The 26,652-nt window shown below is 37.4% G+C and overlaps 2 protein-coding genes across 9 annotated transcripts in view; both read left to right on the top strand.

Annotated features, from left to right (window-relative positions):
• Positions 1–26,652, top strand: part of LOC127618565 (gastrula zinc finger protein XlCGF26.1-like) — a 105,400-nt gene that overhangs the window by 36,608 nt on the left and 42,140 nt on the right. The window contains exon 1 of one of the 8 annotated variants that reach the window (XM_052091095.1): positions 12,973–13,096. The exons of 5 other annotated variants lie outside the window; for them this stretch is intronic. The gene's annotated coding sequence lies outside the window, so the exon portion shown is untranslated. Of the gene's footprint in view, positions 1–12,972; positions 13,102–26,652 lie in introns of those variants that run through there. 2 more of the 8 variants (XM_052091094.1, XM_052091101.1) reach the window with 2 other exon arrangements.
• Positions 141–26,652, top strand: LOC127618647 (zinc finger protein 62 homolog). The gene is made up of 7 exons (XM_052091223.1): positions 141–1,216; positions 2,446–3,614; positions 7,016–7,234; positions 12,968–13,101; positions 18,717–18,795; positions 19,466–19,655; positions 20,672–26,652. The coding sequence occupies exons 1-7, from the start codon at positions 1,027–1,029 to the stop codon at positions 23,182–23,184; spliced, it is 4,494 nt and encodes a 1,497-aa protein (XP_051947183.1). The 5' UTR covers positions 141–1,026; the 3' UTR covers positions 23,185–26,652.

The raw sequence follows: 26,652 nt of genomic DNA, 5'->3' as shown, positions 1-26,652 counted from the left end.
GTCATACTATGAAAATAAATGGGTGCCATAAGGCTGCTGTCTGTTTGATGGTCCAAAAGTCATATTTAGGCAGCATAAAAGTAATCCACATGACTCCAGACAATCAATTAATGTATTTAATAATGTTATTAATGGATTGGTTCAAAATTTTCTTCCATCAATTTGAAAAATCCAACCAAATCTGCCAAGTATCCTGTATTGCATATGTGAATCTAGTCATGTCAAGGTGTACCGGCCCATGGGCCTCTCAGTTCTTAATCCATCCTTGGTCTTATGGACAGAGAACCATTAACTGGATTCTTCAAAAAGGCTTCGAGTCCACACACAGCAACCACGTTTACATGGACTCCAGAAAGCGAGCTATTGCGAGAAAGCAGTTCCAGTATACATGATCTGTATAAGCAGCGTACTCCTGTATACATGCAGCTCAGTCAGTAAGCAGCTTTCTCCACAGCAATGTAATTTCCCCACAACACTGTTGTGAATAACAAACATGGGTACTAGGGAAGATTTCAGTATTTTATTATCTGTTGCTTTGCTTTATTTCCAGATATTCCAGAGTTCTTTCTGTGTTTGTTTCCTTACCTTTCTATCTTGACCTCTAGTGGAATTGCGCTTCAATAGTGGGGTTTCCCTTTACGTAAAACTCATATTTTACAGCGCTGTTTATAAATGGGCACTTTTCCCACTGTACTCCCAGAAATGTTTTGTTGGCTTGTTGTTTGGCTCAACCCTATGATATTTGTAATTCAGTTTGTTCCATGCTCATGCGCTCTCCTCACAAACCTGTCCAATTCCTTGGACTGATCTCTCCATTATTACACACTCCAAACCTGTAAAGGATCAACTTTTAATTTCTAGAATATATCAGACAATGTTTATTCTCGCTGTAACAATGTAAGTGTTATCTTCATAACTTTTAAATAAGTTATTTTGTTTAACAGATTTGTTCTTGTGTACAATCATATAATAATCTTGAGTTTGATGAATGTCAGTCCATTATAATGATGATGTTTTTGTGTTCAGATGTTCATCATGAGAGAACAGATGAATGTGATCCACACTGGAGAACAGCAGATGCTGCAGACACCAGTGAAGATGTGTTCAGTGAAGCTGCTGGACTGCAGGAACCTGATGAAGATGAGAGGAGAAATCAAAGTAGAGGAACAACAGAGTGATGAATATTATGAAGAAACCACAGCAAAGGAACAACAGAGTAATGAATATTATGATTTTATTCCTTCAGATATGTTTCTCCTTGTAATGTTGTTTTACATATTCATGACAGGATCTGTTAGCAGATGATTTTATCACTCGAAATTCATGCAAAAAAGTCTATTTTGTGTTGTCAGTTTAGAAGTGCTCAGTTGTCTTTTAAGGTACATCTTTTTTTATTTTTCCAAATTCAATACAGTTCTGCAGGAACGGTCACTCTGGATTAGGGTTTCGCTTAAAGTCTTAATTTGTCCTTTTTAACATGATGTCTTTTAAAGGATGGTTCACCAGTTGATAGACAATTTAAAGTTATTTTTCAGATAATACACTTATGGCCACAATATACTTCATACAAAATCTAAAAAACAAACTAATGGTGTGTTGGCATTTAGAGCAAAATCTGGTCAAAAAGGGGTTTATCAGTTTGTTTTGTTGGTTCATTACAGCTCGCCTGGGCAAAAGTTTAGGAACGTTTCTAACCAGCTGCTGAACACCTCCTTACTGCCACTGGTCCATGTCGTCCACAACCATTCACACATAAGAAAGTCTGCTCCACAAAAATGCTAAATATCATGCAGGGGTTGCTGTCAGAAACCACGGAGGTGGTCTCCGTCAGGCCAAATGTAGCTATTCTGAAGTTTACAAAACCAAAAAGGCAGAGAAGATCCCGATTTCTCTATCAGCTATTAAGAGAATTGGTCAGCGCTTTGAAACAACAGGTGATGTTGCCAGAAAGAACGGATCAGGAAGGCCCGAAGCCTCTTCATGCAGGGATGACCACCTGCTGAAGATCTCAAAGTTGGGGAAAAAAGCTAATAAAAACTGTCAGCAACTTTCAAGACCTCAGAAAACAAGACTATTTCGAGAAAGAAAAATAACATTGAGTGGAACAACATTGACTCTTCTTTCTGTAAAAAGTGTATCTACAAGGTTTAAAAGTTTAAAGAAATCAAAAGGGAACAACTATCTCATACGAAGTTACTTTATTTGTTCAATTCTTGCTAATTTCCTGATCATTTGATAAGGGGTTTGCACCGTTAATTCATACATTGATGGTTCGTTCATCTTGTAAATGGCATGATGCAATGACATGTCATGTAATTTTGATATAAACATTTTATTTTTAGCTAATTGACACCCCTAGTATGAATCTATGGACCTTGCACAGCACAAATAAATACATTTGTCCCTCTCGAACTGATTTTTGTTAATTTACTTTGTTTATTGTAGAGCTGATGGACGTGAAAGAGGAACATCAAGAGCTGAATGAAGCAGAGAAGAAACATCATGATTTCACAACTGGAGAAACATCTTTGAGTTGCTCAAAGACTGAAAATAATTTCTCACCAAAAAATCCTCAAAGAAGAGCAGCAAAGAAATCTCTTACTTGCTCTCAGTGTGAAAAGAATTTCGCATGTAAAAAAAATCTTAATGTACACATGAGAATTCACACAGGAGAGAAACCTTACACATGCCATCAGTGTGGAAAATGTTTTGCATATGCAGTTTCTCTCACAAAGCATCTCCAACATCACTGTAGCAGAGAAAAGCCATTTGAATATGATAACTGTTGTAAAGCATTTGTTGAGGATTCAGACCTAAGAAAACACCAGAAAATTCATACTGGAGAGAAACCTTACAAGTGCTCACACTGTGGAAAGAGTTTCACTCTGTCACAAAACCTGAAAACACACGAGAGAATTCATACTGGAGAGAAACCTTACAAGTGCTCACACTGTGGAAAGAGTTTCACTCAGTTACAAGACCTGAAAACACACGAGAGAATTCATACTGGAGAGAAACCTTACAAGTGCTCACACTGTGGAAAGAGTTTCACTCTGTCACAAAACCTGAAAACACACGAGAGAATTCATACTGGAGAGAAACCTTACAAGTGCTCACACTGTGGAAAGAGTTTCACTCTGTCACAAGACCTGAAAAAGCACGAGAGAATTCATACTGGAGAGAAACCTTACAAGTGCACACACTGTGGAAAGAGTTTCACTCAGTTACAAGACCTGAAAACACACGAGAGAATTCATACTGGAGAGAAACCTTACAAGTGCTCACACTGTGGAAAGAGTTTCACTCAGTCATGTAATCTGAAAAGACACGAGAGAATTCATACTGGAGAAAAATCTTACAAGTGCTCACATTGTGGAAAGAGTTTCACTCTGTCACAAGACCTGAAAAAGCACGAGAGAATTCATACTGGAGAGAAACCTTACAAGTGCTCACACTGTGGAAAGAGTTTCACTCAGTTACAAGACCTGAAAACACACGAGAGAATTCATACTGGAGAGAAACCTTACAAGTGCTCACACTGTGCAAAGAGTTTCACTCAGTCATGTAATCTGAAAACACATGAGAGAATTCATACTGGAGAAAAACGTATGACTGTGATTCATTTGGGAAAAGTTTAAACAAAGCAAGTAATCTATATAGACATGTAAAAGAGTATTGCCCAAGAAGTCACAGTTGGTGGTCGACCAATATGTGTTTTTCAGTGGCCCATACCAATAAGCCGTAGAGGAGGTTGGCCAATGGCTGATATAAATAACCAATATACATAATACATTTTAACAACAACATGTACACAAAATGTCTTAAGTGAAACAAAATCAAGGGAAAGTTAACGCTGCTGTTTATCGGTCAAGTGAACACTGTTATTGGCCAATGACGATAATTGCAAAATTGCAAAAATCGGTCTATCACTAGTCACTGTTAGCAAAATGGGAGAGTACCCACAGTACTAAATCACTGACTGAGGTTGAATCTTAGATGTTTTTGTGCTTTTGAAAACCCGGACTGTTTCTTTTACTGACTCTGTTCCTTGATATACTCCTGAATACCGCCAGCTTAAACCTAAAGGCCGTCGGCTGGAGCGTATGTATCCCAAAACTTGTCTTACAGTTCATAAAGTATATTATGCTCATCATATGCAACATTATAAAGATGCTATCTCTAAAATAAAATCTTTTTTTTTTCTTTTTTTTCTTGTAAACAATATCCTAAAGTCGCCTGAGTCTATTAAATTATGATGTTTTGTGGCCCGTCAGACTCGGTTTCCTTTAAACTACCTCTTTCTGCATTTTCTATCTTTAAAATTCCAACTGTTGATGAGAGATCCTCTTTTATTTGGAAATCCAGACCTGTCAGCTTGGTCCTCTTCCAACATATTTAGTTAAAGTAAGTTTACCTCTTTGTCGTCTTTAATCACCGAGATCGTTCATTCTTCACTGTCCTCTGGTTTGGTTCCTATATCATTCAAAACTGCTTCAATAACCCCAATACTCAAGAAACCAGGGCCGATCCTACAAATGTTGATAATTGTTGTCCTATTTCAGATTTACCGTTTATTTCATAAATTTGTTTGGAAAGGAGTGTTGCAGTTCAGATTCATGATTGTCTTTGAGCTAATAATTTGTTTGAACAATTTCAATTGGGTTTACTTCCACATCATAGTACGAAAACTGCACTTGTCAAAATGACTAATGATCTGCTGTTGGCTGCGGATTCTGGTCAGCTGTCAATACGCATTCTTCTTGATCTGAGTGCGGCCTTTGATACGATCTCCCATAAAATCCTCCTAGACGGGCTGGACTCAGTTGGAATTACGGACACCCCTGTCTTGGTTTCGATCGTTTCTTTCTGGTCACACTCAGTTCATACAACTCATATATTTTAGATCTAAATCATCAAGTTATCACTTGCGTTCCACAAGGCTCAGTGTTGGGCCCTCTTCTATTTCTTATTTACTGCCCCTTTGTCATATATTTTGGAAACATGGTGTCAATTTTAACTGCTAAGCCGATGATACCCAGTTATACTTCCTCCAGCTGTTTATCTGAAATTAAAAACTGGTTCTCGTCTAATTTTCTCAAATTACATTGTGGAAAAATGAAATTCTCCTTTGAAGAACTACATCTATTTTTGGCAAAAACTGATTTTCGACCATGACTATCGATCAGTCCACTGCTTCTCCTTCACCACAGGCTAAGAGTCTGGGTGTTGTCCTTGATAGCACCGTATCCTTTGAAGCCCATGTTAATAACATAACTCGCTCTGCATTCTTTCATTTACGTAATATTAATCGTCTTCGTCCCTCTCTCACATTGAACAGTACTACCATTCTTATTCATGCACTGGTTACATCACATTTTGATTACTGCAATGCTATCCTCTTTGGTCTTCCTTCCAAACTTCTTCATAAACTTCAGCAGGACCAGAACTCAGCTGCACAAATAATTTCTAGAACCCCCTCTAACACGTTTCACCTGTTCTTCAACATTTGCTTCTGGTTAAGCACCGAATTGATTTAAAAATCTTGCTTTTACATACAAGGCTTTAAATAATCTTACTACCTCGTACCTCTGATTTTTTTCATACCTGAACACCTACTCGTACCCTCAGATCTGATCACTGTTATACAGCCCCTTACTAATGTTATTCCCTTCCTCTGGACATTTATAACAGTGAGTCATCATACTTTTAAATCTCGTCTTAAAACACCTTTTTAAACAGGCTTTTTTGTAAATTTGCATGCAATGAGTTCATACTTTGTATCTTCCAATGTTTAATTGCATATCATAGTATTGTTTGTTTAATGTTGTTATTGTTGATTCTTTTAAGGATGGCTTATTTGTGTTCTGTTTGTAAGGTGACCTTGAGTGTCGTGAAAGGCTCTATAAATAAAATTCATTATTATTACTATCTCCATTTATCTCGGATTAGCTTTTGTTGATGTCATTAGTCTTGGGGTTTACATACTTTTTCCAAACTACACTTTGAATAGTTGAATGATGAATTCAATATGAACAAGAACAATACAATAATTTGTGTGTTACTAGTTACAATAAAATGTGTTTGTTCATTATTTTAACTTAGATGATGGTCTATCCAGATTTTAAGACAATGTTATTCATAGACCATATAACGAAGTGCTGAACTATAAACTTTGAAGAAGGATTTGATATCATTGGGTCTCTGTGTCATTTCTTTCTTCCCTCATCTGAGCCGCATCGAGACGGAGATTGCAGATCAAGAAAATAAATTAAATACATTGAATGACAAAATGATCTAACACTTATTAATGCATTACACCAACACTGGACAGAACTTCACCAATAATTAATCAAACTGGACTAAATTATAAGCTTGAGTTGAGCCACAGACAGACAGAAAGTGCAAATAAACCTGTTCTTGAGTGTTTTAGTTGATTTGTTTACCTCTTGAATATGACCAGTAATCCCAAATATGCATTTAAACAAACTCGAGGAAAGCAGAAGATCGTTTTTTGTGCCCCACTCTCACCGAACATTGAACTCATTTACAATCAGCCGCTGATTTAAAGAGATCATCGATCCGAAATTAATCATAATATTCTCAGATTTCTGTGTTTCTCCTGAAACTGATTATTTTTAAGCGTCAGTCACAAAACAAAGTGCCATGATGAGATACAAAAGATTATTTTACAGAGATTAAAACGCCTAAGAGAAAAATGTCAATCAAAAATCAATATAAATCTCACAAATGATGTTGAACCGAAATGAGTTCTTCTGGAGGTTTGCAAAACAACTTCTGGTGTATTTCCGCCACCAACTGGACTGGAGTGTTGATGCGCTTGAGAACAAATATCTGATTAATCAGCGCTGATCTTCTTCTTAATCTTGATTTCCGCCAAGATGGCGTACTAGATAGCAGCATTGTTTTTTTCGCTAGTAAAGTCTCAAAGTTTTATTTCTTATTTTTAGACTTTTCCCAAACGGTTTAATAGAGATTTATTTTTTATCATCTAAAGATGACAAGTAGAGCACGTAACTCCGAAGAGAAGACTGTGAGCAGTAACAGAAATGATCATGATTATACTGACGCGATGGAGGTTTCTGCTGAATCTAACAAGCGTGTCTTGAAGGAATGTGCTGCTGAGAATTTACCTGTTACTCCCAGCAAAGTTCACATAATGAAGAAAGTGCGGCCTGATCAGGTGGAAGATATCTCTAATGCGGATATACTTGAGGCAATTCACTCCCTCGGCAGAAGATTTGACAAGCAGGAGAAAAAAACTGGAGGAGCTGTCCAAAAAAATGGAAGAAAATTGTAATGCCATTTCTGAGGTTAAGGAAGAGATGAAAGCTCACAAGCAGAAGGAAGCTATATTGGAGCTGGAACTTTCTGATCTTAAAAAAGAAAGAGTTGAGGTCAAGGGTAGGAGAATTGGATCGCTACAAAAGGCGTTGGAATTTACGCATCAAAGGCTCGTCAGAGAAACAGAACGAGAACACCCGACAGGAAGTGATAACCCTTCTGGCCAAGATTGCCCCTGGTGTGCCCTGGGAAATGGAAGAGGCGGTTGATTCGGTTCATCATATTGGTAGAAGAGAAGGGAATCGTACGCGCCAGATCATCATACAGTTTTCAAAGCGAATCTACAGAGATCAAATATGGACATTGTCAAAGGGATCAACGGTGTGCAAGGAGGCAGGCATTCATTTCGCTGAGGACTTAAATAAAGAAGACCGAGAGGCTAGGGGAGTACTTTGGCCATGCATTAAACAAGCGCGTGCTGAAGGGAAAGTGGCATACTTTCGTGGTCCCTTCGCTTTCATTGAAGGGAAGCAAATTTTTGCCTGATGATGAAGTCTTGGAAAATGGGAAATGTGCAGTTTTTTCAGAGGCTTTTTTGTAAGTGTTGCACTTTATTTGACTAATTTCATTGTCGATAGCTTATTGACATTCTTGATTCGTAACGTTTCACTGTGAGTTCCAGTGGGCGTATGTTCTTGTTGAAATCTCGTTTATCTTTTTGTTCGTTAAATGCAAGGGGACTTAAGGACAATGTAAAACGCAAAGGTATATTTTTATTTTGCAAAGGGCAAAAGTCACATTTTGTTTTTCTACAAGAGACTCACTCAAGAAGATGCTGCTGCTTTTTGGAAGATGCAGTGGGGAGAGGCAATTTTATTTAGTCATGGCTCCAATCGATCAGCAGGTGTCGCCATTTGCCTTAACAATTGCCCTGGGAGGATTGTGACTTTTCAGTCTTGCTGCTGTGGTTAATAGTGAAGATACTTTTCTTATTTTAGTTAATGTTTATGGTTATAATAGTACTGGGCAAAACAAGAGTTTATTTTCTAAGATTACAGATGTTGTCACACAGCTTAAATTAAAATTTCAAACAAATTTTGTACTAATTGGAGGTGATTTTAATCTAGCACCAGATGAATGGCTGGACAGATCTCCTGCTAGTTATGCAAGTCACCATTTTAATAACATTATTCAGGAGTTTTGCCAGTCAAATTTCCTTACTGACATCTGGAGGTTGAAGCATTGTAAGGATTCTCAGTTTTCCTGGGTCAAACCAAATGGATCCTCAAAGTCACGGATTGATTTTTGGCTTATTCCTGAGGAACTTTCTGAGTTTGTCACTAACGTTTCCATTTCTGCCGCACCATTGACAGATCATTGCCTCATTTCATTGATTTTGACACCAACAACAAAACATACCTTTAGAAAAGACTACTGGAAGTTTAATGCGGAACTTTTAAAGGATAAAGTTTATTGTAGTCAAATAAGAAATTTGATTATTGAGATTCAAGATGACCTCACTTTAACTTCTAATGGAAATAAATGGGAATATTTTAAGTTCAAAACAAGGGAAGTTTCAATTAGATTTGGCAAAAGAACAAAGAACAGAAGCAAAAAGAGTTTAATTCAAGAAATGAACACCTGTTGTAGTACACAGGTAATGACTCAAGATGATCTTGATAAATTACTCTCTCTTCAAGCTAAATTAGATCATTTGTATGTAATGAAAGCACAAGGAGCTTTTGTACGGTCTCGTGCAAAATGGTTGGAGGAAGGAGAGAAGAATACAGCATATTTTTGTCAGTTAGAAAAGAGGAGACAGAAAAGCAATGCTGTGAATAGTTTGATTGTTAATGAGAAGGTAATCACAGACCCCAAATTAATATCCGAGGAAGTTTACTCATTTTATAGTGATATTTATTCTTCTTCATATTCTGTCAAAAATGGTCAAGATTTTCTAGAAAAGATAAAAGATTTTATTCCACAGATTGATATTGAATTTAAAGAAAGTTGTGATGTAGACCTGAGATTGGACAAAATCGTTTCCGCTATTAAAAAAATGCCTTTAGGTAAATCTCCTGGTCAGGATGGTCTGACTACAAATTTGTACAAATTTTTCTGGGAAGATTTAAAAGATTTGTTGTTTAAAGCTTTAAAGGAATGTTTTGATTCTAACTCTTTACTTCCAACTATGAAGCAGGGGTTGATCATTCTCATCCCAAAGTCAGGCAAAGACAAAAGAGTTATTGATAATCTGAGACCGATTTCCCTACTCAATGGTGATTATAAAATTCTTACAGCTGCTATTGCAAACAGGCTAAAATTGAGGTTGAGTCAAGTTATAAGTGAAACACAATCTGGTTTTATTAAAGGAAGGTTAATACACAACAATATTAGACTTGTTTTGGATTTAATTGATTATGCACATTTGATTAAGGATGATGGGTTTATTTTGTTTCTTGATTTCTATAAGGCATTCGATACTGTAGAACATACGTTTATTCTACATGCACTTACATCTTTTGGATTTGGTTCTAAATTTGTTAAATTGATAGAGATGTTGTATAATGATATTAATAGTTCAGTATCACTTCCAGGTGGGACTTCTAAGCGTTTTAACATAAACAGAGGTATTAGACAAGGAGATCCAACAAGTCCGTATTTGTTTATTTTAATAGCTGAACTTTTGGCAATTTATGTGAAAAATAGTAAAGAGGTTAAGCCGTTGAATGTTTTGGGGAGTCAGCTATTAATAAAGCAACTAGCAGACGATACTACTCTGTTTCTTAGGGATGCAGAGCAGATCCCAGCTGCCATTCATTTGGTGTCACATTTTTCCAAAGCTTCTGGTTTGACATTAAATTTAAAAAAGTGTGAGTTGATGGCAGTGCATAATCGGACTGAATCTCAATTATTTAATATTCCATTAAAAAATGAGGTAAAATATTTAGGTATTGTTATTACTAAAGACACTAAAACTAGAGAAAAAATTAATTTGGCTGACAATATAACAAAAAGTCAAAATATGTTAAATGTGTGGTTACAAAGGGATATTTCCATTTTTGGCAGAATTTTATTACAGAAAACTGAGATACTTTCTAGGCTGATTTATCCTGCATATTCTTTAGCTATCTCTGACAGGTGGATAAAGGATATTAATCAAATTCAGTATCAATTTATTTGGAAAAACAAACACCATTACATAAGAAAATCAGATGTAGTGAAGCCAGTCAGTGAGGGAGGTTTGAATATTATTGATTTCGATGTTACGAATGGCACTCTTAAATTGAGATGGCTTCAAGCTTTCCTTCGGAATAAACATTCTGTTTGGTCTAGTTTTTCTTCACAAATATTTGATTTTTTTGGGCGGCATTGATTTTCTTTTGAGGTGTGATTTTGAGCCATCAAAACTAAAGTGTAAATTGTCATCTTTTCATAGTCAGGTATTATTGTATTGGAAACTGATATACAAACACAATTTTTCCCCACATTATTGTTCTTTGTGGAATAATAAGTGTATCCTTATTAATAGGAAATCTGTGTTCTTTCAAGACTGGATGGATAAAGGTGTCTGGTCCATTGTACACATTATGGATGGGGAAGGAAATTTCCTTAGTTATGACAATTTTTGTGAAAGATATAATTTTATTTGCACTCAGAAATGATATGTGACTTTGTTAAAAGCTGTTCCTGGTGGTTTGGTTCAGATGGTTAAAGGTGCATTGTGTTATTCACCTGTGATTCTGAGATTTCTGGTCTTAATTTTACAGAGGTAAGATTAAAGTTTTAAGAACATTGGTAAATATAGAGACTTTCCCTTGTAAAGTTAAAAAGAGACCTCTTATATTTGATTTCCTGAATGACAAAGTGGGTCAAATTAGAACAAGATTTCTCACTTTTCCACTTTTTCCAAAGGTAAAAGAGGTTCAGTTTAAAATGATTAATGATATTTATCCTTGTAATGATTTCCTCAGACACAGATTTAATATGGATTGTAATGAGTGCACCTTTTGTGAAGCAGATATAGAGTCGTTGGAACATTTATTTTATTTATGCAAATTCTCAAAGAAATTCTGGGATGACCTTTATGGTTGGTTAAGATTGAAATATGAAATACCTGACTTTAATTTTAATTTTAAAACTGTAAAATATTTGTTTTTTCTTTGAATTACGATCATGAGTTTTTGGTGAACAATATTGTGCTGTTGGCCAATTACTTCATACACAAATGCAGATTCTTTAAGAACCCTCCCATTTTCTTACTTTTCCATAAAGATTTAATGATCTTCTTTAAATCTTTAAGACTTGTGCGTAACAAAAAGCCCTTAAATTGTATAATCTTTTGAAGGTATTTTTTGATGATTACCCCCTTGTGTAATATTTCATTTGTTATTTAAGTTCTTTTTGTTTTGTTTTTCAAGCATTTAACATTTCTTTTCTTCTGGTATCGAGCATATCCATGTCCAATCATCGATTTTACACCAAGAGCTGATTTTTGCTGCCTACTGTCTTTACAAAACAACATCAAATTGCCATCCCTCAAAGTCCTAATGCTTTCAACCGTCCCTATCATTTATTTCAATGTTTTCGTCAGCTTCAACGGATTAATCGCTTTTACCGAATCAACAAACTTCAACAGTACCTTATACTGCTCTTTCCTACTTTTAGCCTGGAGATTTCCTTTCTCACTGCCCGAATCTGAAGATTGTCCCCAATTCTTCTTTCTATTCCGATTTTCCACTACACTCCACTTACCACTTTCATTCTCACCACCTCCTCTATCCACATCCTCCATTTCCGGATCACTTCCGGAATCTACGCTACTTCCTTCCATCATCGCTCCGGTCACAATCCAGCTGTCGCCAACCGCCCACCTAGCGTCCTCCTCCTTCTTCTTCTTCTTCTTCTTCTTCTTCTTCTTCTTCTTGTGTTGTTTAATGGCGGTTGACAAGCCAACATGTGGTGTTTTACCGCCACCAACTGGACTGGAGTGTGAAGCATAAATACGATTTTTTTTTTTTTTTTTAATAAAATAAGAGTTTTTAATAAAAAAAATATAAATATATTTTTATAAAATCCTATTTTCCTAAGATAATTAAGCATTTCTCTTAGTATTTTTAACTGTCCTGAGAACAATTCAATAGGTTTGGTAAGGTGAAATAGTTTGAATCTATATTTCTCAATTTATTTAATAAATGCATTTACTTGAAAAATAATTGCACACATTAGAACAGCTGTCAACCAATCAGAATCAAGCATTCAACAGACCCATGGTATAACTAATTGTATGGAGATGTGTCACAAAAATAAAAGTTTGCCTTTTGTGTTCAACAGAAGAGATGAAGTAATACAGGTTTGGAACAACATGAGGGTGAGTAAATGATGACAGAAGTTTACTTCTGGGGTGAACTATTCTCTTAAATGTAGTTTTACAAGTGCTGTTGAATGTTTTCTGCTAAACTGTGTAGAGGATGAAAGAGATTCTTAGATATATTTATTTCCTGTATAATGCTGTAAAATAGTTTAAAGAATGCATTTTAAAGTGAGACAACAGGGCTGATAAATCAGACGTAGATTAGATGTAGAAGCGCATCAACACTCCAGTCCAGTTGGTGGCGGTAATACACCATATGTTGGCTTGTAAACCGCCATTAAACAACACAAGAAGAAGAAGAACAGCGCTGATAAATCAGATATTTGTTCTCAAGCGCGTCAACACTCCAGTCCAGTCGGTGGAAGTTGTTGTTTTGAAAACCTCCAGAAAACACAAGAAGAACTCATTTCGATAAGTGTTGTGAGGTTTATATTTATTTTGATCTATATATTTTCTGTGCATGTTGTACATTTTTCTCTCTTTGTCGTTTTAATGACCGTGCAAAAAGCTTATCATCGACGCATTATTTTAGGAGAAATGAACAGAAATGTGCGAGTTATATGATTAATTTCGGACATATGAGCTCTTTAAATCCAGCGGCTGACTGTAAATGAGTTGAAAGAAGGCGATAATGTGCTATATTAGGGGAGAACGAGCACAGACGGATGGGTTAAAAGTATTTTCCCTTTAAAAACTAAATTGATGCACGTTTGTTATAAAAAGGCGGGACACTTTGTGAAGTTCTTTCGTTTGCACTGTTCACGAGCCTTTGTTGAACTTTACATTTACATAGCCAGGTATAATGATACTAGTTTAATATACAAACACTTAAGAAGCAGTTGTCTATTTACACTTTCGTCTGTCTGTGGTTAAACTCAAATACTTTTATTCGTGTTTTTTTTTTTTTATTCCATTCGTCGTAACGTTGTGACCACGTGTTTACTGACTACATTTCGGTGTGTGCGCATGCGCCTCATTTGATCTCTAAAGAAAAGGTAAACACTATCTAGTTTTATTCGACGTACAGCAAGTACAGGGTTTTAGAAAGTAATTAGTAATAAGTTGTGCATTTACTTTTCAGATAGAATAATAAAAACAGTAACCTAATTACACTGTAGAAGATGTAATTAGTAGTTAGTAATTAATAACTTTTTTTAGAGGAACATACCAACACTGGTTCTGTCTTTAAGGACTTTTGCTAATGTTCCAGAAACGTTGTGGTTACTTCCTAGAAAACGTTGCTAATCCCATAAATGACTCTAGCACTTGACAATGTCATAAATGTATAGTTTTGGAGAGACAGTCAATGTGAATTCTTGGCAAAATTTCTGCCAACAAAGACTACTTTCAAAATCTGCTAAGTATTTTACTTGATTGAATCGTGATTTATTCATATGTTTGCATCTTTGTGATTGAAAGATCATTTTTATTGGTCGTACATGACAAATTTCTGTTTGAATTTAAACCCGTTTACGGACTTACTGTAATGTTTTCTTTGGGTTTTCAATATGTAATTTTTTTTATTTTTTTTTTGTTCTTAACAATTGATTTTGACTCCATGCCACAAATCACATGCTAAATCAAACCACATGAAATCATATATTTTCCCCCGAACATTAAAAACACCAACACCTGACACAAACATGCACTCCAGTGGTCAAAAGCCAACTGACAAAGACACACAAATAGACAATAAAACAGCAGAAAATATTTAGAGACAAATTTAAAAAAAATACACTAGTCCCTCTCCGATGCCCCTCCCCAAGAGCCCTCCAAAAATGCCTGATAGCCACCCCACTTCCTGATGTATATAGCCAGGTTTTCTAGGGTAGGCCTAGCACACCTTTGTCAATCAGCCTATGTAACTTATTGAAATGTAATCTGGAACATTTACCGTTCCAAATGAAGGACTTTGCTATACTATCAAATTGCTTGAAATAAGAGAGCGGGACATCTAAGGGGGAGATTGTTGCAGGTATTATAAATACAATTAATTTTAATAACATTAACCTTTCCAATCATAGATAAATGTAATGAAGCCCACCAGCCCACATCGCTCAAATCTTTTATTAAGGGGTGGAATATAACTAACTAAATCACACAAATTTGCTGGGAATAAGATGCCCAAATACTTAATGCCCTGTATAGGCCACTGGAAGGTGCCTGGCTGAAAAGCCAATACTGGGCAGTATGCTGTCAGAGCCAAAGCTTCGGATATAGACCAATTAATTCTTAATGAACAAAGAAAAATTTATCCTGAGAACCTAAAATCCTGAGCAAGGATATATCTTGAGAAAAGGAATGAATATTTCTGTGGAGGCAAGGCATAGACCTAGTGGGCTTGGAGAGGAATAATACAATCTAATGTGCTTAAAACAAAAGCTTATGTGCCATACCTCCCTCAACCACCTCTGGAAAATCAACTTCCCTTCTTATCGCGACTGCTAATGGTTCCAGGGCAAGAGCGAACAATAAAGTGGATAGAGGGCAACCCTGCTGGGTGCTCCTATCCATCTAATAAAAGTATTCCCGAACCAGTATATTTCCAAAACCTTAAAAAATAAACACGTTCTACCATATCAAATGCCTTTTCAGCGTCAAGTGAGTTGGCAGCGACCGGAGTCTGATCATTCTCCACTGACAACATAATATTGATGAAACACCTAATGTTGCCAGAAGAGCTACGGCCCAGAATAAACCCTGCCTGATGTATATGTATAAGAGATGTCATAACTTTACTTAAACGGTTGGAGAACATTTTTGACAATATTTTTACGTCTAGCTGGATCAGGGACATTGGACTGTAACTCTTACACTCGCTTGGATCTTTGACCTTTTTAAGAATCAGACTTGTGTCCAGGCTTGTGTCATGATTGGTGGAAGATTTCCATTCCTTAATGATTCCATATAAACTTCTAACAAAAGTGGAGCCAGTTAAACTATAAAGATCAAGATAGAATTATTAATATCAATGGCTGAGGTAAATAATTCACCAGCAGATTTTATTGAGGGAATGGTAGAAAAAGATTCTCTCTGCTTTATATATCTAGCCAAATTCTTCCCTGCTTAGTTCCCTGACTCAAAATATGACTGTCTTGCCCCTGAAGAGCAAAAACTCCACCTTCCATGACAAAATGGTATTAAATCTGTATTTTAATCAGGTCAATTCCCTGAGGCCATCAGACAACATTCGGCACTTCAGCTTTGTCTTTTGGTGAATGATGCATACTGTATGATCCGACCCCTATGAACTGCCTTAAGTGCCTCCCAAGCCACGCCCACAGAGGATAATGAGGACCAGTTGGTCTCCATCTAAACATTGATTTCATAAAAAAAAAAAATTTGCAATAGGGATACATTAAAGTGACAACTATATGATTTATTTTTCTCCATATGTGGCAACTCACCAGGGTGTGATCCGAGACTAAAATGTTTCCAATTGAGCAATCAACAACAAATGAAATGAGGGACTTGGATATTTAAAAAAATTATATTTTAGAATAAATCTTATGTACCGATGAAAAAAAAATATATAGTCTCTACCAGATGGGTTCAGAAACACTTCCTGTGAAGCGTCAATGTTGCTCTAGGGGGCTTACACACTTTTGCTTCACTATGATCAAGGACTGAAACTATCAATAGATTAAAGTCTCCTCCCAATATTATATCATGAGGGGTGCCAGTGGCTTACAACATCTCTTCAAGATCTATAGCGTTGGGTTTAAATATTAACCAAAATAAACCTTTGCCCCTGAATTTCTGAAATTAACATTTGACATTTCGATATAATAGAAAAAATCAATTGTGTTTCAAAAACAAGAGTATACAGACCACATTTCCCTTTAGTGCCACAAACAAACCCCCCAAGAAAATACACCATGACATACTCAGACCATCAATTTTATAAAAGACATCCTTTGTGTGGGCATGTAGATATTTTGTGGTCATTCTAATTTTCTGAGATTCTGAATTTGGGGTTTTCATAAGCTGTAAGCCATAATCATCAAAATTATATAAAATAAAGGCTTGAAATATCTTACTTTGCTTGTAATGAGTCTATATAATATATTAGTTTCAACTTTTAAGTTGAATTACTGAAATTAATGAACTTTTGCACGATATTCTAATTTTTCGAATTTCACCTGTATAGTTACCCTGCTACGACTGTGAGAATCTACAGCTCCAGAGCTCCTATCCTTTGCCGGATCTAATGCACAATTAAAATCGCCCACCACCACACATTTACCAGGAAGATTGGATAAAATAAGAAAAAAGTTTTGAAAAAAGTTGGGATCATCTATATTTGGTGCATAGATGTTCGCCAAGATAATTTGCTCTTTTAGTATAATTCCTTGAATAATAAGGTATCGTCCAAATTTGTCGTTGATAACCTTATTCACCTGGAATGGTATTGACTCATGCACTAAAATAGTGACACCCCTAGCCTGAGAGTTAAGCGATGCAGAAAAAACCTTGCCTCTCCATCTCCTCCTGATTCTCAAATCCTCGTTGTACATCAGGTGTGTTTCTTGAAGAAACACAATATTAGACTGCATTAATTTTATCCTGTTCATGACTTTAGTTTTAAGTTTTCGTAACCCCCTGCAGTTCCATGATGTGATTTTTATTTTTATCTCACTAGACATTTTGCATAGTTTGTGTAGTTGTACTCCCCAAACCTTTAAGATGCTTGTAAAAAATTAAAAATGAAACAAACAAAAAACTAAAATAAATAATACTACTGATGAACACTATACTCAGCCCAACACCCATATTCAGGACACTTAGCCTGAAACCCTCCCCTTATAATTTTAAGACTTCCAGATAGCTGTTAACTGTTAACCTGTGGTTAAAACAGTATCACTGAGCTAACAGAAGATACACAACTAATAACATCAATCTTACGCTCCATGCTACCATAATTGAACATTACAGATTTCTTTCGTAAACCTCCTTTTACCATGAACTAAATCGAATTTCACTCTGTGAAGGCACCATATTGGTCTAAGAGAATCCGAACCCAAAAGAAATACGGTAGTATAATCATAATTACCTTAAAATTGAATAAGAGATACATTTTTTACCTCTTAATATTGTTTATAAAGAGGAGAAAAAATAAATAAAAAGGAAAGAGCTTAGACTTAAGGTGCACAGAGAAAGGAGAGAAACATAACTTAACAGTAACTATAAACTCTAAGAAAAAGCCTTCAACATACTAAAAGATATATATTTAACCTTGTAGTTTGTGTTAGCTCGGCTCAGTCATGAGCCATTAATTTCACATCCTCTGATACCTTCTACTTTGTAAACCGTAAAATACTCATAATTCAGTCCGGTCCCCCTTCTGACCTGATCCGTTTGATGAAGTCCTCCGCCTCGACATGGTTATTAAAGATATGAGGCCGTTCTTTATAAGTCACCAGCAGTTGGGCAGGAGGGATGATGCCATATCGGAGACCCATTAAACGGAGCTGCCGTCTCACCTCGTCAAACTGCTTTTGCTTCTTGTGAACACCTGCCGCCACGTCTTTGTAAAATCTCACTGTATGGTTCTTGTAACGCACCTCTCTTTTTGTCTTGGCTGCTTTCGTCACCAGTTCTTTATCCCTGAAGTCCAAAAACTTCATTATCAGCGTTCGGGGTGAGGGATGATTGTGTGTTCCTGGTCCGATTCTATGAGCCCTCTCCACTGTTAGTTTGGTGCGCCCCAGCGGCAGTTCCAGTGCGTCCGGTAGCCAACTCTCCAAAAAGGCACACACGTCGTCCCCCTCCGCTCCCTCAGACAAATTGACCAGCCTCAGATTGGAGCGCCTTGATCTCGTCTCCAGGTCCAGAAGTTTTCCCTCCATGTCCTTGTTTTTATTTTCTAGGACACAAACTTTTGTTTGGAGCGAGGTGACGTTATCTTCAGTTGTCGAAATCCTTGTTTCTGCCTCGGTGACACGCTTTGCACAGTCAGTGATATCTTTCCTGACACTTTCAATCGCGGACAATATGTCATCAAACTTGGTGGTAAACTCTGTTTTCATGTCGTTTATAGCAGTCAGAATGGAAGCTGCCATATGACCGGACCCTCCCTTCTCCATCGAGCTAGCCTCGTCGGAGTCCATGGCTTCAAGGTTAGCCGCGGATTTCTTACTCGTAAAGTCATATAATTTAGCTTGAAGGGTTTTATTCCGCCCCTGACCGACTTTCTTCTGTGACAACGGCATTACCCTTAGTTTATCTATAAATATGGAGGTTTTGTACCCGTTCCAAACCAATATTTAAGAAGGAATTAGTCAACAGGGTAGAGGAGCAGATTAACGTGCATTCACTCAGCTCGTCGCCATACCGGAAACCCGTTTCCTTACCTTTCTATCTTGACCTCTAGTGGAATTGCGCTTCAATAGTGGGGTTTCCCTTTACGTAAAACTCATATTTTACAGCGGTGTTTATAAATGGGCACTTTTGCCACTGTACTCCCAGAAATGTTTTGTTGGCTTGTTGTTTGGCTCAACCCTATGATATTTGTAATTTGGTCTGTTCCATGCACATGCGCACTCCTCACAAACCTGTCCAATTCCTTGGACTGATCTCTCCATTATTACACACTCCAAACTTGTAAAGGATCAACTTTTATTTTCTAGAATATATCAGACAATGTTTATTCTGGCTGTAACAATGTAAAAGTGTTATCTTTTAAATAAGTTATTTTGTTTAACAGATTTGTTCTTGTGTAAAATCATATAATAATCGTGAGTTTGATGAATGTCAGTCCATTTATAATGATGATGTTTTTGTGTTCAGATGTTCATCATGAGAGAACAGATGAATGTGATCCACACTGGAGAACAGCAGATGCTGCAGATACCAGTGAAGATGTGTTCAGTGAAGCTGCTGGACTGCAGGAACCTGATGAAGATGAGAGGAGAAATCAAAGTAGAGGAACAACAGAGTGATGAATATTATGAAGAAACCACAGCAAAGGAACAACAGAGTAATGATGATGATGATGATTTTATTCCTTCAGATATGTTTCTCCTTGTAATGTTGTTTTACATATTCATGACAATAGACTTGTTAGGATCTGTTAGCAGAAGATTTTATCACTAAAAAAACTAAATAGTTTCCCTCTGTTTTGTGTTGTCAGTTTAGAAGTGCTCAGTGATGGCATTTAGAGCAAAATCTGGTCAAAAAGGGGTTCATCAGTTTGTTTTGGTGGTTCATTACAGCTCGCCTGGGCAAAAGTTAGGAACATTTCTAACCAGCTGCTGAACACCTTCTTACTGCCATTGGTCCACGTCGTCCACAACCATTCACACATAAGAAAGTCTGCTCCACAAAAATGCTAAATATCATGCAGGGGTTGCTGTCAGAAACCACGGAGCTGGTCTCCGTCAGGCCAAATGTAGCTATTCTGAAGTTTACAAAACCAAAAAGGCAGAGAAGATCCCGATTTCTCTATCAGCTATTAAGAGAATTGGTCAGCGCTTTGAAACAACAGGTGATGTTGCCAGAAAGAATGGATCAGGATGGCCCAAAGCCTCTTCATGCAGGGATGACCACCTGCTGAAAATCTCAAAGTTGGGAAAAGAGCTAACAAAACTGCCAGCAGAATTCAAGACCTCAGAAAACAAGACTATTTCAAGAAAGAAAAATAACATTGAGTGGAACAACATTGACTCTTCTTTCTGTAAAAAGTGTATCTACAAGGTTTAAACGTTTAAAGAAATCAAAAGGGAACAACTATCTCATACGAAGTTACTTTATTTGTTCAATTCTTGCTAATTTCCTGATCATTTGATAAGGGGTTTGCACCGTTAATTCATACATTGATGGTTCGTTCATCTTGTAAATGGCATGATGCAATGACATGTCATGTAATTTTGATATAAACATTTTATTTTTAGCTAATTGACACCCCTAGTATAAATCTATGGACCTTGCACAGCACAAATAAATACATTTGTCCCTCTCGAACTGATTTTTGTTAATTTACTTTGTTTATTGTAGAGCTGATGGACGTGAAAGAGGAACATCAAGAGCTGAATGAAGCAGAGAAGAAACATCATGATTTCACAACTGGAGAAAAATCTTTGTGTTGCTCAAAGACTGAAAATAATTTCGCAGCAAAGAAATCTCTTACTTGCACTCAGTGTGAAAAGAATTTCGCATGTAAAAAAAATCTTAATGTACACATGAAAATTCACACAGGAGAGAAACCTTACACGTGCCATCAGTGTGGAAACGGTTTCACCGTGAAAAGCAAACTTAATTTACACATGAGGATTCACACTGGAGAGAGACCTTTCACGTGCCATCAGTGTGGAAAAGGTTTCACTGTGAAAAGCAAACTTAATGTACACATGAGAATTCACACTGGAGAGAAACCTTTCACATGCCATCAGTGTGGAAAATGTTTTGCATATGCAGATTCTCTCAAAAATCATGTCCGACATTACTGTAGCAGAGAAAAGCCATTTGAATATGATAACTGTTGTAAAGCATTTGTTGAGGATTCAGACCTAAGAAAACACCTGAAAACTCACACAAATGAGAAGCCTTACAAGTGTTCTTTTTGTGGGAAATGTTTTGCACACCTGTCCTATTTTAAAGAACACCAGAAAATTCATACCTTTGCTGGAGTTCATATGTGCTTTGAATGTGGGAAGACATTTATTACAGCCAGCAGCATGAAACAGCACCAAATAATTCATACTGGAGAAAAACCTTACAAGTGCTCACACTGTGAAAAGAGTTTCAATCAATCACAACACCTGAAAAAACATGAGAGAATTCATACTGGAGAGAAACCTTACAAGTGCTCGCACTGTGGAAAGAGTTTCACTCAGTCACAAAACCTGAAAACACATGAGAGAATTCATACTGGAGAAAAACCTTACAAGTGCTCACACTGTGAAAAGAGTTTCACTAAGTCACAACACCTGAAAACACACGAGAGCATTCATACTGGAGAAAAACCTTACAAGTGCTCACACTGTGAAAAGAGTTTCACTCAGTCATATAACCTGAAAACACATGAGATAATTCATACTGGAGAGAAACCTTACAAGTGCTCACACTGTGGAAAGAGTTTCACTAAGTCACATATCCTGAAAACACACGAGATAATTCATACTGGAGAAAAACCTTACAAGTGCTCACACTGTGAAAAGAGTTTCACTCTGTCATATAACCTGAAAACACATGAGAGAATTCATACTGGAGAGAAACCTTACAAGTGCTCACACTGTGGAAAGAGTTTCACTAAGTCACATATCCTGAAAACACACGAGAGAATTCATACTGGAGAAAAACCTTACAAGTGCTCACACTGTGAAAAGAGTTTCACTCTGTCATATAACCTGAAAACACATGAGAGAATTCATACTGGAGAAAAACCTTACAAGTGCTCACACTGTGAAAAGAGTTTCACTCTGTCATGTATTCTGAAAACACACGAGAGAATTCATACTGGAGAAAAACCTTACAAGTGCTCACACTGTGAAAAGAGTTTCACTCTGTCATGTAATCTGAAAAGACACGAGAGAATTCATACTGGAGAAAAACCTTACAAGTGCTCACACTGTGAAAAGAGTTTCACTAAGTCACATATCCTGAAAACACACGAGATAATTCATACTGGAGAAAAACCTTACAAGTGCTCACACTGTGGAAAGAGTTTCACTAAGTCACATATCCTGAAAACACACGAGAGAATTCATACTGGAGAAAAACCTTACAAGTGCTCACACTGTGAAAAGAGTTTCACTCTGTCATATAACCTGAAAACACATGAGAGAATTCATACTGGAGAGAAACCTTACAAGTGCTCACACTGTGAAAAGAGTTTCACTCTGTCATGTAATCTGAAAAGACACGAGAGAATTCATACTGGAGAAAAACCTTACAAGTGCTCACACTGTGGAAAGAGTTTCACTAAGTCACATATCCTGAAAACACACGAGAGAATTCATACTGGAGAAAAACCTTACAAGTGCTCACACTGTGAAAAGAGTTTCACTCTGTCATATAACCTGAAAACACATGAGAGAATTCATTCTGGAGAGAAACCTTACAAGTGCTCACACTGTGAAAAGAGTTTCACTCTGTCATATAACCTGAAAACACACGAGAGAATTCATACTGGAGAAAAACCTTACATGTGCTCACACTGTGGAAAGAGTTTCACTCTGTCATGTATTCTGAAAACACACGAGAGAATTCATTCTGGAGAGAAACCTTACAAGTGCTCACACTGTGAAAAGAGTTTCACTCTGTCATGTAATCTGAAAAGACACGAGAGAATTCATACTGGGGAAAAACCTTACAAGTGCACACACTGTGAAAAGAGTTTCACTCTGTCATATAACCTGAAAACACACGAGAGAATTCATACTGGAGAAAAACCTTACATGTGCTCACACTGTGGAAAGAGTTTCACTCAGTTACAAGAGCTGAAAACACACGAGAGTATCCATACTGGAGAAAAACGTACGACTGCGATTAATTTGGGAAAAGTTTAAACAAAGCAAGTAATCTATATAGACATGTAAAAGAGTATTGCCCAAGAAGTCACAGTTGGTGGTCGACCAATGTGTGTTTTTCAATGGCCCATACCAATAAGCCCATTGTAAACGATATATACTGTATGTCACCGAAGTCTTTTAAATTATGATGGTTGTGGCCTGTCAGACTCTGTTTCCTTTAAACTACCTCTTTCTGCATTTTCTATCTTTAAAATTCCAACTGTTGATGAGAGATCCCCTTTAATTTGGAAATACAGACCTGTCAGCTTGGTCCTCTTCCAACATATTTAGTTAAAGTAAGTTTTCTTCTCTTGGCTCTCAACGAAGGCGGTCACATTTTCTCACCCTCTCCCCTTACCTTCCCTGCTTTGCTCCTCTCGTCACATCTAGTCTACTGTCTTGTACTTTGAGAGACTCTCTCAGCACTGCTCTCCAAACTAAGACATCATGGATTTGATCAACTGGTCTCTCAACACCATCTTCTCGACGAGAAGCTTGAGTTCGGGGGAACCTGACTGCCCTGACGGAACGTTTGCAGCTGGCTACACGATGGACGCGTGGGAGAGGTGGCGGGTCGTGTGTCTGGCGGCTCTTTCCGTGGAGGACGTTGAAGATATCTACCTATTCGGTATCATGATAACAGGTCTTCTGCTGATTGGATTAGGCATTGCCCTGGTTTATCGAGGAGTTAAGACGGTGACAGCTGTCCAAAGCCTCACAAGGCTGCCCGTCATGATTGAAACAGTGGGCAGAGCTGTTTGCACTCAGACTGGGTCTATGAACCAAAATACGGATAACATAATGGTGAAGCTCACAGCTTTTCAAAGGCAAATGGATCGTTTCAGAGACCAAAATGGACCAGATGAATAGCCGTGTAAATCAGAAGCTGCTTCTCGCCTCAAGACCAAACAATCCCAATCTTATCTGTTTCGGCCGCCCTCAACCAGCACTGGCCTTGGCCAAGGCCGCTGTTGGATCAACAACTCCCCCGGAAGAGCACTGCAGTGAGCCACTCTCGCGTTCCTTCCCCGACTCCCCAGACACCTGGTGATTGTTGACTATGTCTGGGACCTGATCAAGGTTGTCTCCATGGCAACTTGCTGTGTATCGCTATGACAACCCTGCGGACTGAGGCACCTAGATTAGATGCTGGCATAGCGACTCTCCAGGCCTAAACTCTTACACATATATACAGATATGCGATCATCTGCCCGATACCCTATCCCTCGCCGCTTTGTACCCCCAGTCTGACAGGCGGGTCTGTGACCAGCGCCGAAAAATGGCTGCAGGACCGGATGGCTGCTTGCCTGTGCTGGGCCACCTCCACCCCCAATCCCCTCCCCTGTTGCAAGTCTTGTTCATGTTGTAGAGTGTACTGATTATGTGCTAATGTTGCTGAGGTGTTTTTTTTCTGTTCCCACACTGTACTTCTTAAGGAGCATAGTCTGGGGGCTGCCTTTTTTTTTTTTTTTCCTCCACCTCTCCTCCATGTCATGCTGTATTTCTTTCTAATTCCCTGTCTTCCTGTCCTGTCTACCCCCTTGTCATATGTATGTTTGTATGGACAGGTCGATGGTCAATTTCACTGGTTTACTATGTGACAATAAAGGACTACTACTACTACATCTTTGTCTACTGCTTCAATAACCCCAATACTCAAGAAACCAGGGCCGATCCTACAAATTTTGATAATTGTTGTCCTATTTCAGATTTACCGTTTATTTCATAAATTAGTTTGGAAAGGAGTGTTGCAGTTCAGATTCATGATTGTCTTTGAGCTAATAATTTGTTTGAACAATATCAATTGGGTTTACTTCCACATCATAGTACGAAAACTGCACTTGTCAAAATGACTAATGATCTGCTGTTGGCTGCGGATTCTGGTCAGCTGTCAATACGCATTCTTCTTGATCTGAGTGCAGCCTTTGATACGATCTCCCATAAAATCCTCCTAGACAGGCTGGACTCAGTTTTAATTACGGATACCCCTGTCTTGGTTTCGATCGTTTCTTTCTGGTCACACTCAGTTCATACAACTCAAACATTTTAGATCGAAATCATCAAGTTATCACTGGCGTTCCACAAGGCTCAGTGTTGGGCCCTCTTCTATTTCTTATTTACTGCCCCTTTGTCATATATTTTGGAAACGTGTCAATTTTAACTGCCAAGCCGATGATACCCAGTTCTACCGGTCTTCCAAACACACTTCTTTCCTTCCTCCAGCTGTTTATCTGAAATTAAAAACTGGTTCTCATCTAATTTTCTCAAATTAAATTGTGGAAAAACGAAATTCTCCTTGGAAGAACTACATCTATTTTTGGCAAAAACTGATTTTCGACTGTGACTATCGATCAGTCCACTGCTTCTCCTTCACCACAGGCTAAGAGTCTGGGTGTTGTCCTTGATAGCACCGTATCCTTTGAAGCCCATGTTAATAACATAACTCGCTCTGCATTCTTTCATTTACGTAATATTAATCGTCTTCGTCCCTCTCTCACATTGAACAGTACTACCATTCTTATTCATGCACTGGTTACATCACATTTTGATTACTGCAATGCTATCCTCTTTGGTCTTCCATACAAACTTCTTCGTAAACTTCAGCAGGACCAGAACTCAGCTGCACGAATAATTTCTAGAACCCCCTCTAACACGTTTCACCTGTTCTTCAACATTTGCTTCTGGTTAAGCACCGAATTGATTTAAAAATCTTGCTTTTACATACAAGGCTTTAAATAATCTTATTACCTCGTACCTCTCAGATTTTTTTCATAGCTGAACACCTACTCGTACCCTCAGATCTGACCACTGTTATACAGCCCCTTACTAATGGTATTCCCTTCCTCTGGACATTTATAACAGTGAGTCATCATACTTTTAAATCTCGTCTTAAAACACCTTTTTAAACAGGCTTTTTTGTAACTTTGCATTCAATGAGTTCATACTTTGTATCTTCCAATGTTTAATTGCATATCATAGTATTGTTTGTTTAATGTTGTTATTGTTGATTCTTTTAAGGATGGCTTATTTGTGTTCTGTTTGTAAGGTGACCTTGAGTGTCGTGAAAGGCGCCTATAAATAAAATTCATTATTATTACTATCTCCATTTATCTCGGGTTAGCTTTTGTTGACGTCATTAGTCTTGGGGTTTACATACTTTTTCCAAACTACACTTTGAATAGTTGAATGATGAATTCAATATGAACAAGAACAATACAATAATTTGTGTGTTACTAGTTACAATAAAATGTGTTTGTTCATTATTTTAACTTAGATGATGGTCTAACCAGATTTTAAGACAATGTTATTCATAGACCATATAACGAAGTGCTGAACTATAAACTTTGAAGGATTTGATATCATTGGGTCTCTGTGTCATTTCTTTCTTCCCTCATCTGAGCCGCATCGAGACGGGGATTGCAGATCAAGAAAATAAATTAAATACATTGAATGACAAAATGATCT

The sequence above is a fragment of the Xyrauchen texanus genome, chromosome 25 (genome assembly GCF_025860055.1).
Source record: "Xyrauchen texanus isolate HMW12.3.18 chromosome 25, RBS_HiC_50CHRs, whole genome shotgun sequence".
Classification (NCBI taxonomy): Eukaryota; Metazoa; Chordata; class Actinopteri; order Cypriniformes; family Catostomidae; genus Xyrauchen; species Xyrauchen texanus.
The sequence above is the reverse complement of the archived record's forward strand: the minus strand, read 5'-3'. Positions and strand labels throughout refer to the sequence as shown.

Coding starts and splice junctions, on each gene's coding strand:
- LOC127618647 (XM_052091223.1), top strand. CDS start 1,027: ATGTTCATCATGAGAGAACAGATGAATGTGATCCACACTGGAGAACAG. Junction 3,615..7,015: donor CTGGAGAAAAACGTATGACT/GTGATTCATTTG, acceptor TATCATCTAAAG/ATGACAAGTAGAGCACGTAA. Junction 19,656..20,671: donor CACAGCAAAGGAACAACAGA/GTAATGATGATG, acceptor TGTTTATTGTAG/AGCTGATGGACGTGAAAGAG.